The 20,918-nt window shown below is 35.7% G+C and overlaps 1 protein-coding gene across 1 annotated transcript in view; it reads right to left on the minus strand.

Moving 5' to 3' along the window:
- Window positions 1-20,918, minus strand: part of LOC130010740 (uncharacterized) — a 171,969-nt gene that overhangs the window by 1,772 nt on the left and 149,279 nt on the right. The window contains exons 8-9 of the mRNA XM_056098733.1: window positions 16,182-16,355; window positions 13,696-13,862 (exon numbers count right to left, since the gene is read on the minus strand). Of these exons, the coding sequence (XP_055954708.1) occupies window positions 13,696-13,862; window positions 16,182-16,355 (341 nt within the window). The remainder of the gene's footprint in view (window positions 1-13,695; window positions 13,863-16,181; window positions 16,356-20,918) is intronic.

Here is a 20,918-nt window from a genome sequence, read left to right on the forward strand (position 1 = left end):
CAGTCCCCCACCCCCAAGTGAGATTAGCCCCCTACACCCATGTAGTCCCTTACCTGTTGTACAATCCGATTCAGTTTGTTGAATCAAATATTGTTTAAACTATTGTTTTCCCTCCCATCCGAACGACTGGGCATTGTCCTTCAAGCCCCCATCCCGTACCACTGCCAGGGGGATACCACCCCGTGTTGTCTTGTACATGTACATATCTAATCTGTGTAAGTGTAGTAAATGTGAAAATTTAAAGTGCAGAGTAACTGCGTAATTTTGATTTTCAATAATTGATTTACTTCAATAAATAATTTTTGTCTTAAATCTATATTTGTTAGGAAATTACACAATTTTAGATACGATTTCAGTTTAAATGTTTGTAATTTGGCCTTAATTATCTGAACTACAGGTTTACAGCTACCTGTAGTAAAATTAACGTAGGGTCTAATTGAAAGGGTATGTTGGTGTGGGTTTATGTTTTAGTGGAAAAAATCAGGTGGTTTCAATGCGATTTACAAAACTACAGACATAGTCTGGTCTCCATTTCTTCATAGACATATTGCTCAACCAATGTCAAACGTATCTCCTTGCCCATAATTTCTGGGTAAACACCTGCTCACCAACCCTTGCAGTCCCCTGTGAACCCATTAACGATATAAATATTGGGCTTGTGTGCTCACACATGGTCTTGTGCGTCATACAGCATTAGCAGTCAACACGCACCTGAAATACTGTTACCAATTGCAAACATTTGACAGAAAGGGAGATAATTCTCTATTACGTTAATGGATTTCCAAAATTCTGTATGTTCCCTTGTCCATTATGTTTTCTGCATTTTGGTTTAAATCAAAATTTACCCAATACCATATTCTTTGCCTAGGATGAAGGCGTCAGGTGTTTTCGCCAATATTTAATTTTATGTCAACTTCACAATTATTAGTACAAATATAGCATTTACTTTCCAAAAATGTATAGTTTGTTTATTTGGGAGGACCATGTAGCGGAATTGTGTTTCTAAGCAAGCTAGAAATTTTGGCTGCAGGGCTAAAGGGCACAGCTACTTTTCCCGAGACATGTTTGAATTCACTGAGAAGTAGCAAAGGTGATATTTGTACGTTTAGAGCATACATTTCTATGAGGGAAATTTTGCCTGGACAGAGGTCCTACTCTTATATCGAATTCCAACTGTCAAGGGATCTTTTATATGCACGCCAATGTATACACTGGACCTCTGTTTTTCATTCCATCTGAACGATTAAACAGCTGTCCTTGTCAGGCCCTCCGTCCTGCATCACTGATAAGGGGGGAACAACGCCGGAAAATCTGCCAATCGAATATCGTTAAAATTCTAATTATTGCAACAAATTTAATACAAAGAGGCTAAAATCTGTACATACGGAGTGTTAATTAACAGGGGTGAGAATTGAATGAAACGTGATTAAATTATCGCTAGGGGTGAAAATCTCTGCGACGGTGCATTTTCTGTACTGGATGTGTTAATCAACGGACAGTTAAAAACAACTGACACGGTGTGTAGTCTTTGTTTGGTGAGTTTTCTTGAAAGCATGTTATAACTGCACCAAATGTGTTTTATCAACACTATACGACTGGTACCGTGGAATCTCGGGTAAATAGCGTTATTATCTAATCTATGTAGAATTATTCATAAATATCATTGAATTTGGCCTAATAGCATTCAATTTGTCTTTGTATACAACTTAAATCTCAACGTGCAATTTTGATTACCAAGCGTTAATTAACTAGTGTTTAGTTTGTCGACACGTGTGTAATTATAAGCGTCCCGCTTAATTTTCACGACTGTTCAATAATTAGTTGGACCGTTCAATTTCCCGAGTTGTGATTAAAATTAGTCAAGGTGTCCAATTACGCCAGGTATTCAATTCTGTTGACGAACATCCAATTTCACATGCGTTGTTCAGATTTTAACGAAATGTTTATATTGAAGGAGTTGTAATATAGTAATGCTGCCGTGAAAACGTGTACATGTATAATGTACAGGCCGGTTTGAATAACAACAAAATGAGTTCGGTAATCTCGGGAAAACATTTACTGGCATTCTGTACCTGTTAGGATTTTTTTCTAACGCACTTTACATGCATATAATGTCGGACAAAATGTATGCAACAATGAACAACTTACAATTTTTTTTACAACGTATCATTACATCTTCGTCTATAACTTAGATGTAATCCATCAATTATTGGCTGCTATAAAATCCAAATTTTAAATTATATACGTCGTACGATGAGCTTGCAGCTTCAGTTAATCTAAATCAATCATTCATAGAGCGCTCGATCCACTCCACGGGGCGCTTAACGGTAAGTCACATGGTCAGAAACGTGCCAATTTTGGGACTATATTCTTAGTCTGTGTTAATCGGCGACAAATCTCCGCTGTGACAATATACATCTACTTTAAATGTCGCCCAATTCATTTCGGTGCAAGCGGATATTGAATAAAACCATTTCACACACGTGTACATTACATGCGCATGTCATATATTTATACAATATCCACGAGTGTGTTAGGCCTACATGTAATTCTCGCCTTCAATTCGTTATAATTTTCTTATTTTGAGTACAATTTCTGAATGATTCCATTCTTTTGTACGTCCAACTTCCCAAATTCCTACTGCATATACATGTACCCTGTGTAACTGCAATCTATAAGTTTATACATACATGTATATGTTTACGTTTAAAATCTAGATATCAGAAGCTCGAAAGTTATACTAGACGGTGAACACACAAGTTTCTTGATTTAACCTGAATTTGCTTTTGTAATTATAACTGTATGTAAATCGTGATTATAATTATAAACAATGCATTTATATAACTGTACAGTTTGTTTTCAGATCCCATAATTGAACATTGTATCTTTATAATATGTAAATATTGAATAAATATTGTTAGAAAAAAAAGGAGAAAAAAAAAAACAAACCTGCATCTATATTGCATAATATCGGACCCATATTTATCCTTGCTATTCGGACCAACCAAAGGACCAATTAAATTACATTATAAGGCTTGACTTATTCATTTTAAAAATATAATACAGACAATATGTTATTAATGATTTTAATCATTAATAACATATTGTATCATAATACAAAGAGGCGAACAATTTATAGGTGAGTATATACACAACTTTAGAATATCCGCTGCCGGTAAGTACATATTAGCAAATATATATCTTTATTACAATCAACTGGTTAAACACGTTCCAAATATTATTTTATCACAAAGATCATTGCTACGATAGATGAGTAATCAATGTTTCAACAATAGGAAGTGACGAAGGCAAAACGAAAACACGAGTTATCCTTTTATATAACTAACTGAAGTGACGGGTGATAACAGATACATGGGCGAATTTCTGCTCACTAATAATTCCTTCGAAGACCAAAAGTTGTTGTATGGGATTGTTTCTATTTTTCTCGTGTTCTCTTATCTAATGACATTCAATTACTTTTTTGAATTGTCAGATATACTCTTATAGTCTCATATAACAACTTTTGGTCATCGAATAATATTTAGAACGTGTTTAACCAGTTCTCACATGTGATAATGACTGGCACCAATATTGTCCTTTAATTTTTGAGTGACCAGGCTGAAATTTGGATACCGCCTTCCTGAATATAGTACGAAGGTGCTGTGCACATTTCAATGCAATAGTCCTACGGGAAGGCTAAAAAAGACAGGCTTATTTCGATCGAACATGACGTCATGACCTCAATATTGTCACTCAACTGAGGAGGGGTGCATTTCCTTAATATTGCAGCGAACCACCTTCCAATAGATTACACAAAGTGACCCTGCAAATTTCAGGTTCATAGCTTCAGCCAAAATTAAATGCAAGCACATTCAGTTGAACGAAAAAACGCATTCTGTACTTAGATCGCTTTCCACTGAAAAATGTCCTTATCACAGTCTAAAATATACAGTTCTACTTGAGCTAACAAGCTGAAATTTGCACAGCAACGTTGGAATACATGTACGATGATTCTCTGAAAATTTCAGCTTAATAGCTCCAATATTTAAAAAAAACAGCGGCTGCTAGGCAGGATGCGCCAGCGTTTTCGAAAGATGATAGAAAACAAGCTAAAAAGAAAGTGATTTTTCCTACAATCAAGGGCCATAATTCAGGAAATTCCAATTCGATATGCGCAAATATTGAAAGGAAACGAGATCTTTGGGTTATAAACTTACATTTCAAGTTTCATCAAAATAAAATTAAAATGTGACCTCTATAGGTTCCACAACCTTGATATACCATATTTTTACGATATTTGAGAACAAATGGCGGCCATTTTGTCTGTCAGTTTTGGGCCGATTTTCACAAAATTCGAACTCGGCCGTCCTTTGGGTTTAACGGTGATATAATAATACGTTTTTTTAAATCAGATAAAAATTATGACCTCTATAGAGTCCACAAGCTAAAAACGCGATTTTTCGTACAATAAGGGGCCATAATTCAGTAAGTTACGGTCCGATATGTGCAAAAATCGTAAGGAACCAAGATCTTTGTGTTATAAACTTACATTTCAAGTTTGAACAAAATCGGATAAAAATTATGACCTCTACAATGTTCACAAGCTAAAAACGTGAATTTTCGTACAATCAAGGGCCATAATCCATGAAGTTACAGTCCGATACATGCCAATATCGAAAGGAACCGAGATCTTAGGGTTTTAAACCTATATTTCAAGTTTCATTGAAATCGGATAAAAATTGTGACCTGTAGACTGTTCACAAACAATTGTGGACAGATGGACGTCTGGACGGACGAACAGGGGCGACGAAAATATACGCCCACATTTTCATTGGGTGATTGGGGAAGATCTACAGCAGCTTTGGCAGCAAAATCTGCTTGATCATTCCCCCTATATATCAACGTGACTGGGGAGCCAGCAAAAGACATCTTTGCTGCTGAACTCCTAAGATAGTAACAGACAATAAACATCTGCTACTAATGGGAGTTCAAGCTGTTTATTGTTAATTGCTTGAAGCGAGGACAGAGAATCAGTAAAGATGATCTGCTGTAGTAGATGTGATGATTGAATGAACTCCAAAGCCCGAAGAACGGCTGTAAATATTGAAGCAGCAGGTGGCAGGCACACAGAAATGGTCTCGGATGGCTCACTGTAGCCGAAGCTACCCTATCGCCATCCTTAGAACCATCTGTGTAAATAGGAGCATAATCACCATATTTAGACCTTAACTCTCGAAAGAGAGACTGAAACACCGTCGAGCTAGTGTCTCTCTTTTTATGTTGTGTAAGATGGAAATCAATCTTTGGGGGAGATATAGCTCACGGTGGAGTCCTAAAGAAAGGGGTATTCGCAATACTGTCAAGGCTGATACCAGCCTCTGACAAAAGGGGTTGTATGTGAATACCGAATGGTGGAATAACTTTAGTCTTGAACAGATATAAATGCTCATGTAAGGGTCTAAATATGGTGTTAATTGAAATATGGTTTGGTAAAGATGCTATTTTCGTAGCATACTGCAGGGCCAGTTTATCACGTCTGTTGTGCAGTGAGGCTTTTAATGTGGGGGATAAATGATAATTTCTTATCAAATATCAGCCCCAGAAATTTGGTTTCATCCACAACTGGAAGGCGATTGCCATCCAAGAAAAGTTCTGGATCAGGATGCAAACCTTGTTTCTGATAGAAATGCAGACAGTCTTGCCCATTGTTGAAGTGAATTCAAACAGAGCTGCAACTTACGTTCGATTATCCGCATGTCTGTAGAACCATAGCACATCTGAAAGTCATCAACATAAAGAGCACCGTTTGTACCTGGTTTAAGGCACGCTGGGATAGTGTTAATTTTTATCGCAAAAAGAGTTGGAGATAAAATACTTCCCTGTGGAACGCCCATTTACTGAGGAAATGGGTCAGAGAAAATTGATCCTAGTCGTACCTTAAATGACCCATCTTCTAGGAAATTTTTGATGAAGATAGGTAAGCGACCTCGTAGGCCGAGGTTATGGAGGTCGCGCATGATACTATGTTTCCATGTAGTATCATATGCTTTCTCCAGATGAAGAATATTGCAACTAAATGTTGCTTCTGGATGAAACCGTCCCTGACGAACTTATCAAATCGAACGAGATGATCACGAGTGCTCCTTTGGGACCGAAATCCACATTGGAGGTCAGTAATGAGGTTGTTGGACTCAAGGTACAAAACAAGCCTTCGATTGATCAATCTCTCCATGGTTTTGCAAATACAGCTAGTCAAAGCGATCGGACGATAGTTGGTAGGATTCGTATGATCTTTACCCAGTTTAGGGATGGGAATTATTGTGGCTTCATGCCACAAAGGAGGGAAATTCCCATCAACCCAAATCCGGTTAAAAAGATCCAGTAAAATTAAGAGAGTGGAAAAAGATAAATGTTTTAGAATTTGGTAGTGTATTTCATCTGGACCAGTTGCTGTATCCCGAGCTCGCTTTAGCGAATCCTGAAGCTCTGCAATGGAAAAGGTATCATTGTAGCATTCATCATTACGGGACTTGAAATTAAGTCACCTTTTCTCCTGTTGTTGTTTAATGCCTCGAAAGGCATCAGAGGAGAAATTGGATGATGAATTAAATGAAATTGTACTGGCCAGAGAATTAGCAATATGTTAAGGTGGTGTTATCAACATTCAGATGGTAAACTGATAATGCACTACTTATACCTTTAATCCTATGAATCCTATCCATACCAACTAAGATGTGGTGCGGGAATTAATCCTTGAGACGTAACCTTGCCATGAAGATTTCTTTGCTTGACGTATGGTTCTACGAGGCTTCGCCCGAACCATCTGGTATTGCGCAATATTCTCCATGGAATGGTTGTTCCTTAATCGTCTCAGGATGCGATCACGCTCTTTAAGAGCGGATTTTCAATCATCGTTAGACCATGGTTTATTGAAACGTTTTGGTGTAGTCGTGGTTTTTGGAATCGCCTTCCTCAGCTACATCTTGAAGAATTGAAGTGAATAAGGCCATGGGTTCATCTGCATCTAACTCTTTTGCATCAAAAGAGAAGAGACACAAAGATTCAAACAGAGCCCAATCGGCCTTATGCAACTTCCACCTCTGGGGTCTTTCGACCGGAGAGGGACCATTATTATCAATTAAGATAGGAAAGTTGTCACTACCACACAGATCTTCATTTACTCTCCATGTAAAATCCTGAAACAAGACCGGAGAGCAAATGGTAAGATCGAGGGAAGAAAAAGAAGCTGTGGCAGGATGCAGATAAGTAGGCGAGTCATCATTTAATAAACACAAATTATTAATGTTAATGAAGTCCACTATTTGTTTACCTCTGCTGTTAATATCTGGACTACCCCAGAGTGAATGATGACCATTGAAATCTCCTGTAATAATAAACGGGAGAGGAAGTTGTGCAACAAGGTCATCAAGATCACTGGGATTAAGATGCAAACTTGGAGAGAGAGATAGATAAATGGGGTTTAACGTCCACTCGACACAAACTAGGTCATTTCAAGACTAACATATGGTTTAATTTTGTTATTTTAATAATTTGCTTGCGCGTAGGGGTCTTTAGCAGTGGGAGGAAACCGGAGGAAACCCACGAGGTTGGACAGGCGACCCTACTCCTTGTCACGTACAACCGGGGAATCGAAACCCCGCCAGTTGACTCAATGACAGACCGTATGATACAGCGCGCACGTGCTAACCATTCGGCTATCCATCCCCCCCATGCAAACTTGATGGAAGATATACGGAGCAGAGTGTTATAGGAATATGCAAAGTCACCTTAACTGCAACTGCCTGTAAAGGCGAGTTGAAGGTGACAATCAGGGGCCATAATCCATGAAGTTACAGTCCGATACATGCCAATATCAAAAGGAACCGAGATCATAGGGTGATAAACCTATATTTCAAGTTTCGTTGAAATCGGATAAAATTTGTGACCTGTAGACTGTTCACAAACAATTGTGGACGGACGGACGGACGGACAGGGGCGACGACAATATACGTCCACATGAAAATGTGGGCGTATAAAAAACAGGGCTCATACAGAGACGGAATTGCAAAAGATAGGTTGCCAGGCAACGAAACATACGCCCACAGCAGCCAAATTGTCCTGGAAGTCAACAAGAGTTGTCGCATATTTTTACTTTTTTTTCGGTAATTAAACATTTATAATACATTAAAATCTGATTAAGAGTAACAACTAATTAAGTAATTATCAGAAAACCATTAGAATTTGTTTGGTTTTTATAAAGTTCTGCCCCATGCTAATGTTTAGTATACAAAACTTTTAACATCATGGATTTAGTTGTTCAAGTCATAAAAATTCATTGAAAATCAATATACTTGTTCGTCTCAAGACCTTAAACTCTGTGTATCAATCTGAAGTCAATCGGATGATAACTTTAGCCTCTAGAGCGTCACAAGATTTTTCAAAGTGATCAAGGACCATAACTTGGGCAGTAATTATCGGAAATCTTTGAAAATCAATATGATTCTTCGTTTCACGACTAAAAACAAGGTGTATAAATTGAAAGTCAATCGGATATTAACTTTAGCCTCTAGAGCGTCCACAAGATTTTTGAAGTGATCAAGGGCCATAACTCTGACAGTAATTGTCGAAAATCATTGAAAATGAATAGACTTCTTCGTCTCATGACCTTAAACACTGTGTATAAATTTAACGTCAATCGTATATTAACTTTAGCCTCTAGAGCATCCACAAGATTTTTCAAAGTGATCAAGGGCCATAACTCTGACAGTAATTATTGGAAATCGTTGAAAATCAATAGGCTTCTTCGTCTCATGACCTTAAACACTGTATAAATTTAAAGTCAATCGGATATTGACTTTAGCCTCTAAAGTGTCCACAAGATTTTTCAAAGTGATCAAGGGCCATAACTCTGACAGTAATTATCGGAAATCGTTGAAAATCAATAGGCTTCTTCGTCTCATGACCTTAAACACTGTGTATAAATTTAAAGTCAATCTGATATTGACTTTAGCCTCTAAAGTGTCCACAAGATTTTTCAAAGTGATCAAGGGCCATTACTCTGGCAGTAATTATCTGAAATCGCTGAAAATCAATAGGCTACTTCGTCTCATGACCTTAAATACTGTGTATAAATCTAAAGTCAATCAGATAATAATTTTAGTGTCTAGAGCGTCCACAAGATATTTCAAAGTGATCAAGGACCATAACTCTGGCAGTAATTATCGGATATCGTTGCAAATCAATAGGATTCTTCGTCTACCTTAAACACTGTGTATAAATTTAAAGTCAATCTGATATTAACTTTAGCCTCTAGAGCGTCCACAAGATTTTTCAAAGTGATCAAGGGCCATAACTCTGGCAGTAATTATCGGAAATCACTGAAAATCAATAGGTTTCTTCGCCTCATGACCATAAACACTGTGTATAAATTTAAAGTCAATCGGAAATTAACTTAGCCTCTAGAGTGTCCACTAGTAATAGTGGACACCGGACAGGCGGGGCCGACGACAATATACAACCACATTTCAATGTGGGCGTATAAAAATTGGATCCACTTGACTCGTAGTTTATTAGTACCGTGGAGAAATATAATAAAGCTATTTCATACAATCGTAAACAAAGGGAATGTTAAAATGTTTAAATTTAGCTGTTCTTATAAAGCCCCTGTATCCATATTAAGTCAAAGGTTGGTATTTTGCATGCAAAGACAACCTTGTTACACAATGTTTGATTGAATCATAAGATGTTCGACAAAAGGCTACATGAACGCGTTTTGTTAATATTAGGTCATAGGTCGGTATTTCGCATGCAAAGACAAGCTTGTTACGCAGAGTTCGATCGAACCAGAAGATGTTTGAGAATGGGCAATATCACCGTGGGTGGAAGTGAGAGCAGGTCCCTATTTGCATTAGTGTTATTTGTATATGTGAATTATCATTTGTTATATATAGTGTGGGAATCACTTTTTTCTTGAATAGTCCTTTTTACAACCCAGGAAAGAAACGATACATTCATAAATTAATACACCCACGTGTAGTAAATATAGCAGGGACGAAACTAATAGGTTTTCAATAATTACGCGATTTTATATTTATAAACTTGATTTCGAAACAGATTCGTTAATCTGATATCAATGGAGATTAGAATATATCAGATAATCAAATTGAGGTTGGTCCGGATATCCGTAATTAAAGATACTGTGTGCAATCAATTTTAAGATATGTGCATTTATGGTTCAGTGGTACGCACGATAATATGTAAATAAAATTAAACCCACAAAAAAGACAAATATATAAATAACTGCAGCCTGACTATCGTACGAAGTATAAAATCATGTAGTATTTATAAAGAAATGAATACATATAAGAACGCACATATGTAACTACAGCATGTATAAATCCATGTATAAAGACCTACACTTAACAAAGACCGATCTGCGTAAAACACATGGTCGAACAAGAAATCACAGGGTAAATTAGTTGTTTTTAATTGTCCGTTAATTAACATACCCAGTACCAGGCCTCGAAATGTTTAAAAAAAAAGCTACCTTTTTATTTCTTCGACATCGGATTGCCTAAAAGTTCTTGAAAGTCGGCGAATCTGCTTTGGCTCAGTCACTCGAAGATTCGTACAATTCTATCATTCCTATCCAAGTGCATTCCGCAAAGTATCATGGTACCACACTTCCGTACTAAATCGAATACTTCACTGTTGAGTTGTAGAATTCAGATTTTAAAATATCCGTAATAAATTGAATATCAAAACACAAATCACACCTGTGCATGGCACCCTATTTACAACTACCGCGTGCGAAGGACAGATAACGCCACCTGGAATTCCATTCTCACATACGGACTATATTTACGCTACAAATTATATTTATATTTAAAATATTTTTCCGACCTGATTTTTTGATTTTGTCAAATTGTCTTATAAATTATTGATAGCCTTTATTTATGGAAATTGTTTAGAACTTTTTAAATGATTAAATAGGGCCCAACTAATCACCGTAATTCACCGGAATTCATTTACAATCACCGGAATTCACATATAATCACCGGAATTCACATTGAAAACCCCCGATTCCTCCCACAAAACTAATTTATTTTAAATGTATAATACATTATAATGTAACAAATTACTATTTTGATATCTCCACAGGCCAAATAAAGGCCCTGTGTGTGTATTTATTTGAAAGACTACCGGAATTCATTTCAAATATATGCATCATGGTTATGATAACGTAGGGCGTGTCGTATTACCCAAGAGGCCGATCTCCAAAATAACACTAAAAAACAATTTGCGTCTAGTTACCCAATAACTCCAAAATAACAACCAATAACTTCAAAAATATTGACTATTTTCCATTAATATTAATATTGAATTACTTTAAAACACATAAAATCACCGGAATTCACATTGAAAACACATAAACACCAGAATTCACATAGAAAACATATAAACACTTTCAACATATCTGAATTCGCACTTTAGACCTTCGTATTTACTTATATTTTACACAGATTTTACATTAAACATACATTATGCAAGAGCAAAATCTGCTTATTACAAGTCTTTCTTTAGGCCTGAAATGTTATCTAAATTATCAATTAGACATTAATTAACTTATCCAGACCATAATAAACTCTCGATGTCAAGGCTAGCCTTCGATGTTGGCTGGATTGGATTTTTTATATGCCGCTAACGGCCGTTGATAATTAAATCAACAAAAGTGGATAATCGAGACTAAGCTGTTTATATTAATGATTTTAGTAATGATGACCGAGATTATGCCATAATTTCACCCGCTTCTTTCTCGGCTCATAGTGGATCAATTTGACTGAAATTTTCAGCAAATTACCTTTACACTATCTAGTTTTAAACTATTATAGCGAGAACTGCCATCTTGTTATCTTATCTCCCATAATGCATCTTTAATAAAAAATTACTTTAAAACACCGGAATTCACTTTGAGAAAATCGGAATTCGCCCCAAGACAATTGTATTTACTTATATTTTGCATTGATATTAATACTAGAATGTATCTGCTGTAAAACGATATTTCCAGATGGTCAACTCAGGGAAACACAATAAAAACACAGCAGTAATCCATGTAAAATGTCAAACCGAACATTTCTCGAATGTAGAAGAGCTAAGTTTATTCGAAAATTAACTTAGTAATAATCAGCCAATCAAATAATTATAAAGTCTCATCAATAATGGTTTGGATGTTTTTATAGATAATCCGTTGTAGCATGAAGCAGTCCAGATTAAATGAAGTGTAATTTTAATAATATGCCAATAGTAGGCATATAGAATGTTCACAAGTTAATTGTCATGAGAATGAGCATTTATTTATTTCTAAACAAGTTACGATGTCGATGACCGAAAGTGACAATCGGCGCAATTTGCAATTATAAATAAATAAATATAGCTATAATATTAAATTGTTTATTTTAATAAACTATTATCAATCTTTCATTATAATACATTACAACGAATTGCAACGAAAGTATACATTAGTTTCTTGTCAACAAAAATCACATACACGAGTTATCTCCAGTGAACCTCCGATTTGGGCACAAATCAGCGAGGCTTCTTAAATTCAACTAAATTGTTATATTGTATTTCCACAGTCAACATTTTTGGGGTTATTGGCTGTTATTTTGGAGTTATTGGGTAATTCGACGCAAATTGTTATTATGTGTTATTTTGGAGTTCGGTCTATTGGGTAATACGACATGCCCTACGTTATCATAATCATGATGCATATATTTGAAATGAATTCCGGTAGTCTTTCAAATAAATTCACCTACAGCGCCTTTATCTGGCCCGTGGGGAGATCAAAATGTATTATACATTTAAAATAAGTGAGTTTTGTGGGAGGAATTGGGGATTTTAGAAGTGAATTCCGGTGTTTGTAAATGAATTCCGGTGATTGTAAATGAATTCCGGTGATTAGTCTACCCGAAATACACCAAGCAACGAGCCGTGTGCATTTCCATTCCAACCACTACTATATTTACTGTGGTGTCGTTACAGTAGAATTATTTCAGGTGACTTGGGGGGTGCGTTTTAATTTATTTAGATATAATACTCCATAATGCTATAAACTAGTGTCAAGCAGATGAAAACAAGCGTAGATGGTGTGAAATTCATTGATATAAAATTGTCTTCTTCCAAACTGTGTGAGTAACTGTAGCCTACGACAGAGCGAAATGTAAACAGTGTAAATGGCTGCTTTTCGCTGTATTTCTGTGCTTAATTCTTGCATTTAGAAACAAATAATTAAATGTACGTGACGTGGACGTGAGTATTGTGGTCAATTTACTGAACATCAAGTGAAATTTAGTCCAACTGTCGCAAGCGACAGGTAGTTTTATTTGCTACCTGTCAGACGAAAAAATCGCCTGTCGGCGACAAGTAGACAGGCGAACATTTCGAGCCATGCCCAGTACAGAAAAGCACAATCGCAGAGATAGCGGTAATTAAATCACCTTTCAGTGAATTTCTCACCCCTGTTATCTAACATCTAGTATCTACAGATTTTAGCCTCTTTGTATTCGATTTGTTGCGATAATTAGAATTTTATCGATATTCGTACAAATTTACCCAAGTAGTAAGAAATCTTTACCCTAAATGTACAAATATCACCTTTGCAATGTCCATTAACAATCTTTAATGTAATTTTGTTACCTGATCATTTGCCTCATATGGTAAAGTTAGAATTAAACCAGTTCTAATCAAGATACAGTTACCAGTGAAAGTGTAGTTATTCTGTGATGGGGTATTATCAGGATTAGGTGTAGTTGGGCTAGTTGACGGCACCGCTGTACTGGTCATATCGTCAGAACAATGTCTTCCTGAAATATTAACACAATGATCGGCAAAGTAAAACTTTAGTCTTACAAACACCAAACAATTTTACATGTACCTCTAGCCACAGTAACATTTAAAAAAGATTTCACAAGTCATCCGAAAAGAGGAAACCTTCATCATTACATTTTTTTTTTTTATATATTTTGTCAACACACATGTATAAATTCAGTAATTAATCCACTATTTACAGGGACGACGACAATATACGTCCACATGAAAATGTGGGCGTATAAAAATTATGTTACCTCATTGACCCCTAGACTTAATTAATTATCTACTCCTGTCTCTCCAATAGCTTATCTCCCTGGAGCTAATTAAAGGATTATCCATTAATTTAATATACTGCAGAGAACACAAAATAACACACAAACTATCACAGTTACCCAGGTATCGTTTAATCTTGTGTATCTAGCACTAATTTCTTTCACATTCGTTTAATATCAAATCTTTGTTTAAAAATTTGTAAAAACTGTTTAAAATCACCATAAATCGTTTAATTTGTACTTCTGTCCAGTTTAAAGCTGACCATTCAATTTTGATAAGTGTCCAATTTACAAGTGTTTAATTTCTCAATCATTGTTAAAAAATAAACAACCCAATTGATTAATGATGTATAATGATTAATTTTTGAACAGTGATCAGGAAATTAAATACTTGTAAATTGGACACTCATTATCAAAATTAATCAGTCAGCTTTAAACTGGACACATGTACAAAATTAGACAATTTTTGGTGATTTTAAACGATTTTTACGAATTTTTAAACAAAGATTTGATATTAAACGAATGTGAAAGAAATTAGTGCTAGATACACAAGATTAAACGATACCTGAGTTACAGTGTATTATTCCAGTTAAAAAATGTTCCTATATTCAAATAATTGGGCATCAAAATGGTCTAACTTTTAAGCACTAATACAAAGTAACAACAAAGTTATTCTTTATTTAAAATCAACAATGTTTAGCACACGCGCATTGTACAACAGGCCATAGCATGCTGCCGTAGGCATTCGTCTAATTGACGATCAAAATGTGCATGATTTACTACAATGAACAAATTAAAAAGTCAAACTATTTTTATCCTCATTAAAATGTCCTAAAAATGTTGAAAAAAAATCACTGAATTTAACTTAGTTTGCTGAACAAAGTCGGTATTGTATTCGACGACCACGGTCATCTTCTTCTCCGTTTAAAATAGCAGAACAAACACTTTCCCGAAGACTATTGAGATTAATATTCACATCTAAAATACCCTTTGATAAAAATCCAACAAATTCTGATGAGGAATCACTTTCCATACCAAAGAAATTATTAAAAGAGTGAGCGCTGGGATATTACAATTCGACGAAGAGTGGCTGCCATTTTTGATACGCCGTATATAACGTATATCTTCTTCACTGTTTCAAATCTCGGAAAAATCACTTTCCCCAAAACATGTCATTACTGAGATTAATATTCACATGTAAATATCCTTTGATAAAATTCCTTCAAATTCTGAATCGGAATCAATTTCCACGGCGAAGAAATTATTGGATGAATGAGCGTGAAAACATTAAACTTATGTACAAAATGACGCCTTATGACACAAATTTTCTCGAGTTCACGACCTTATAATCCCTAAACCATTGATGTGACATATAGGTTTTATGATTTCAATCATTAGTTCAAACTATACGCTTATTGGATAACTACTTTTGGAAAGCCGATCGTCTTTTTTATAACTTTATTGATCAGTAAAACAGTATATCAAAAAGGCCGGCAGCAGTCAATGATGGGCAAATTGTCTCGCGAGTTTACGACCTTTATAACCCCTAAACCTTTGATGTGACCTACAAATTTTTTATGATTCCAGTAATTAGTTCAAACCATGTATTTATTGGATAACTACTTTTGGGAAGCCAAATGGCCTTTTTTGATAAATTTCTTGATCAATAAAACATTACATCAAAGAGGCCAACCACAGTCACTGTCGGTGAAATTCAGTAGTTAATTAGGTCGACGCCTGGCGAAAGTAGGACGAATGAGTTAAAAGTCGCACCAGATGCCATTTTGCAAATGATCAGCTGTGGGTGTTCAGGGTGGGTTTTTTTTTTTGATTCTTTGGGGACTTATCTATAAATTTTGTAATGGACTTGTTAGGTCAAAACTGTATACTTTCTGAGTAATTCGGTTAATTAGTACTTCGCTCATAATTAATTAGCTAATAGGTCGAAGAGAATAATACACTTTGGCGTCTGGACTACATACAAATTCCGAACTGACTGACAGGAGCGACGATAATATCAATATCAAATCTTGGCCTTACCTTCTCCAGTGAATGTTTGGTTCAGGTTAAAAGCTTGAACCCGGAAGTTCTGTAATTCCACATATGTTTCGGTGTCTTGGAATGTTACGTTCTTCACTGCATCACACACAAAGTATGTATCGTCCTTTGATGTAAACTCTGTCAGGTTAGCTTTCAATGAAACTATATCACCCTCTAAATTAATTAAATTAAGACATTTAACAATTAATGCAGGCCATCGTACCATATTTTTTTCCTTCTCATGATGGCCAAGAGATTTCTTTTGAGTGATATATGACTTGATGTTCCGATTATCGGTTTCACCATCAGAAATTGGTGGATAAGTAGCCTATTGCTGATACTTGCATAGCCGATATCTTTTCAAAAAGACTCGGCAAATACCTTTAAAATATTATTCAATTTGTGAACAAACCTTTCTCTCTTGCTTGGCTCTTTTATTTTAGCTACCGAGTGTGTGACTATTTAGACATAATACAAGACTCGACTTTTAGATAGAGGCCATAATAGTTGGTTTATTTTCACGTTTTGTCTTACACAATAGACATATTGTTAGCTTCTGTTACTTGTGTATTAATTCTACAAGCGTTCTGTGTTTATTGCCCCAGATAATCGCACTACCCTTCAACCCAAAATGCTTTCTATAGATCACATATCATGTAATATATGATTGGTGCAATATCCATGCTGTTAGTCTTAATTGCGAAGACATTTAAACAAAAGATTTAATCAGGGTAGGGAGTCGACGTGTACACACGTAAATCAGATGCGTGAGATTTATCATTCGTGGATGTGTTGTCAGTGTGGGAAATACTGTTTTAAATGGATATATAGATACACTTTTTATGATTGTGGACAAAACGCTATGTGCATCTCAAGAAAGCTTTGCTTCGGAACCGTCCCGTCGCCATTAAAAATCCAACATCTGTTTTACGGTAGTGATCTTGAAAAATAATCCCCGGATAATGACAGGCATTACAGATACCTGCCGTCGTATGAATCCTGACAAATAATATTTCACAGTATGTTTACGCAAGGTTAAACGGTACCAGATTTACAGTGCAAGCATCCACATGATTTTTCAAAGTGATCAAGGGCCATAACTATGGCAGCAATTATCGGAAATCCTTGAAAATCAGAGGGATTCTTTGTCTCATAACCCTTAAACACTGTGTATAAATTCAAAGTCAATCGGATATTAACTTTAGCCACTAGAGTGCACACAAGATTTTTCAAAGTGATCAAGGGACACAACTCTGGCGGTAATTATCAGAAATCATTGAAAATCACTAGGCTTCTTCGTTTCATGAACACTGTGTATAAACTTAAAATAAATCGGATATTAACTTTAGCCTCTAAAGTGTCCACAAGATTTTTCAAAGTTATCAAGGGCCATAACTCTGGCAGTAATTATCGGAAATTGGTGAAAATCAATAGGCTTCGTCGTCTCATAACCTTAAACACTGTGAATAAATTTAAGTCAATCGGATATTAACTTTGACCTCAAGAGCGTCCAGAAGATATTTTGAAGTGATCAAGGGCCATAACTCTGGCAGTAATTATCTTGTGGACGGGGGCAATAACAATATATGACCACATTTCAATGTGGGCGTATCAAAATAGGTGCACCACGTTATTTTTCATATTTAATTTCCATATGGTATTCAATTTTATGTCAGTAATATTACTACAAAATTATGTGTTTTTATTTAATACGATAGAATGAAAGCACTGCCAACTCATAAGTGTTTCAAATTCACGCCAGTAATATTACTCCAAAATTAACTATTTTGGGGGGAATAAGTCGATACATATGAAAGTAGAACTTACAAATGATGTAAATAAAAAGACCTTCACAGCTATCGGAAAACAGAAAAAAGTGACATGCTTCAAAAAAACTCATCTATTTCCTAGTGTGAATAAAGTCCAGCACAAAAATTTTGGGCCATCCTTAAATGTGAACATTTTGTAATACTTCAAGAAATAACAACACTTGATGAAAGGCTTGCAAATCTTAGCGGAAAATTGAGGGGAAATTGAGCAAGATAATTCAAAATAAAATCTTAGCGATTTCTTTGTGTTTTTCCTGCGGTGTTCGCACAATTTTGGTCCCAAAAATTTGAGACGAACTGCACTATGATCTATAGTATCAAAGGCAGCACTGAGATCCAAAAGTAAGGTGCATGTAGTATATTGATACATACAAAGTGAATAAATCATTCTACTGGTATGACGTCATACATAACGTAATAATAATAATATGAAACGTAATCATAAATACTACATCCCTTCCCCCTTTAAAAAGTTGTACTGTTCACATAAACTAATATGTCTATTTGAGGGAACAAAACAAAATAAACGTTAATTATTTAAGAGTTCACACAAATAGTTCACATAGTTAACTTCCCTGGTGGTTTTCGAATTCTCTGTGGGTAACCTTGTTTGGTATCAACTGGCTTGATGGGTGATATTGGAGTACCAATACTTGCTGCTTGAGTACTTGTAGTTGATGAAGTACATGCAGTATTTGAAATATTAGGCAGGTAACAAATGATCAATGTGACAATAACAAATTTTACCCCCGGTTCGAACAAAAAAGGTTTGTAAACCTAATTCTGCATGTTAATAAAAAGTCACCAAGTTTGGTTGGTATGACCTTCCATAACTTGTCTCCGTAAACCTTGTTTAAAGGTTTGTACTGATCTTTCCGGAGCTCCATTTGATGCAGGATGATATGGTGGAGTTAAAATTTGACTTACTCCATTCTTACTTTAAAAAATCCTTGAATTCATAACTGATGAACTGAGGACCGTTATCTGATACCACATCCTCTGGAAGACCATAAGATGCCAATAATGTTCTTAAAAGTTTCGATGGTTTTATGGGATGTTGTAGTGTTCATATGAAATACTTCAAGCCACTTGGAAAGCTATACAATAACCATTAAGAAATGTCTCTGAAATTCAGCTAAATCGATGTGACATCGTTGCCACATACGTTTGGGCCATTTCCTAGGTATCAATGGTGAGGCTGGTGGTGATTTTTGGGTGCTAAACAAATTCCACAGCTGCACACTTTATCTTCTATATCTTGATCGATTGAAGGCCACCATATGTAGCTTCTCACTAGTGACTTCATGTAAGTCATTAAGTAAACTTTCACAGAATTTTACAGGTATAATGACTCTCATACCCCGAAGTAAACAACCTTGATCTGTACTCTACTCATCCTTCCAGTTGAAATAAGGCTCCAGATTTGGCTGGTTTACAGTATTTAATGTATACTGGAAGACAAGAGATAGAACAGGATCATTTAGAGTTGATTCAGCAATTTTTCTGACTGTCGAGTTCATTTAAATATGTAAAATAGTAAATATCTGCTTCTTCGGATGTGCCGGACTCGTTAACTAGACATCTTGAAATCGCATCAGCATTGCAGTGATCTTCAGAACATCGGTATACTATTTCATAGTTATAGGCAGACAGAATCAATGCACATCTCTGGAGTCGTGCAGCTGCCAGTGTTGGTACTGCCGCATGTGGCCCTAGGATTGTTGTCAATGGTTTATGATCAGTCTCAACAATAAAAGTTCGTCCATACAAATACTGGTGAAACTTCTTGACACCAAATACGCTTGACAACGCCTCTTTCTCCAATTGTGAATAATTTTTCGAACTGGAACTTATAATTCAGGAAGTTACTGTCCGATATGCGCAAATATCGAAAGGAACTGAGATCTTTGGGTTATAAACTTACATTTCAAGTTTCAACAAAATCGGATAAAAATTGTGACCTCTATAGGGTCCACAAGCTAAAAACATGATTTTTCGTACAAACAGGGGCCATAATCCATGAAGTTTCGATCCGATACATGCCAATATCGAAAGCAGCCGAGATCTTTTGGGGATAAACCTATATTTCAAGTTTCGTCGAAATCAGATAAGAATTGTGACCTGTAGAGAGTCCACAAACAATTGTGGACGGACGGACAGGGGCGACGGCATAATACGTCCACATGAAAATGTGGGCTTATAAAAAGATTGTTAATTTAACACGATTAGACACGCAGATTCTACAGGCTTATATTGAAAATATAACAAATATCAAACATTGGCAGGCTTTTAAATAATAAAATAAACAGAATTATGGCTGTACCGATACATTACTTCATCAATGTGTTCGACATTTTTAAGACTTGCATCGATCGACTATTTCAAACTCATTCAAATTACGAAAATTTCCAAATTTACACAAATAGATGCTGGTCTTACCTGGGCGAAAGTTTTGTCCATTGAAATAGTCATTTCCATTCTGACAAATAAGTCACACAATGCATTTTAAATTGATAAATCACACCTGAAGTAATATATCTTCGGGTTTAAATCACAAATGAATTAAATGCCTTCATCTCCTGTTTTCAAGCACACATAGCCAGAAGTCACCGTCAACCTTTCTGAACACATGTACATTAACACGTATCAATGGGATAATACCTTGATGGCCTTTTCATTTCGGCACCAAAGAGTGAGTCGATGCATACTGTCGGTCAAGATTCCTTATTAATTACGTGAATTCACACGTGTCATCAAAAGGAAATGATAATTGACTAAAATAGAAGCCCCTTTAACAACAAATTGTTACCATGTCGTATTCTTGTAAACAATACTTTTATTCTGAATTGTCAGTAAGTAATCATTATCCAAAATAGTTGACCTCATTATTAAAGAACAATTACAATTG

The sequence above is a fragment of the Patella vulgata genome, chromosome 1 (genome assembly GCF_932274485.2).
Source record: "Patella vulgata chromosome 1, xgPatVulg1.2, whole genome shotgun sequence".
In the NCBI taxonomy this organism is placed as follows: Eukaryota; Metazoa; Mollusca; class Gastropoda; family Patellidae; genus Patella; species Patella vulgata.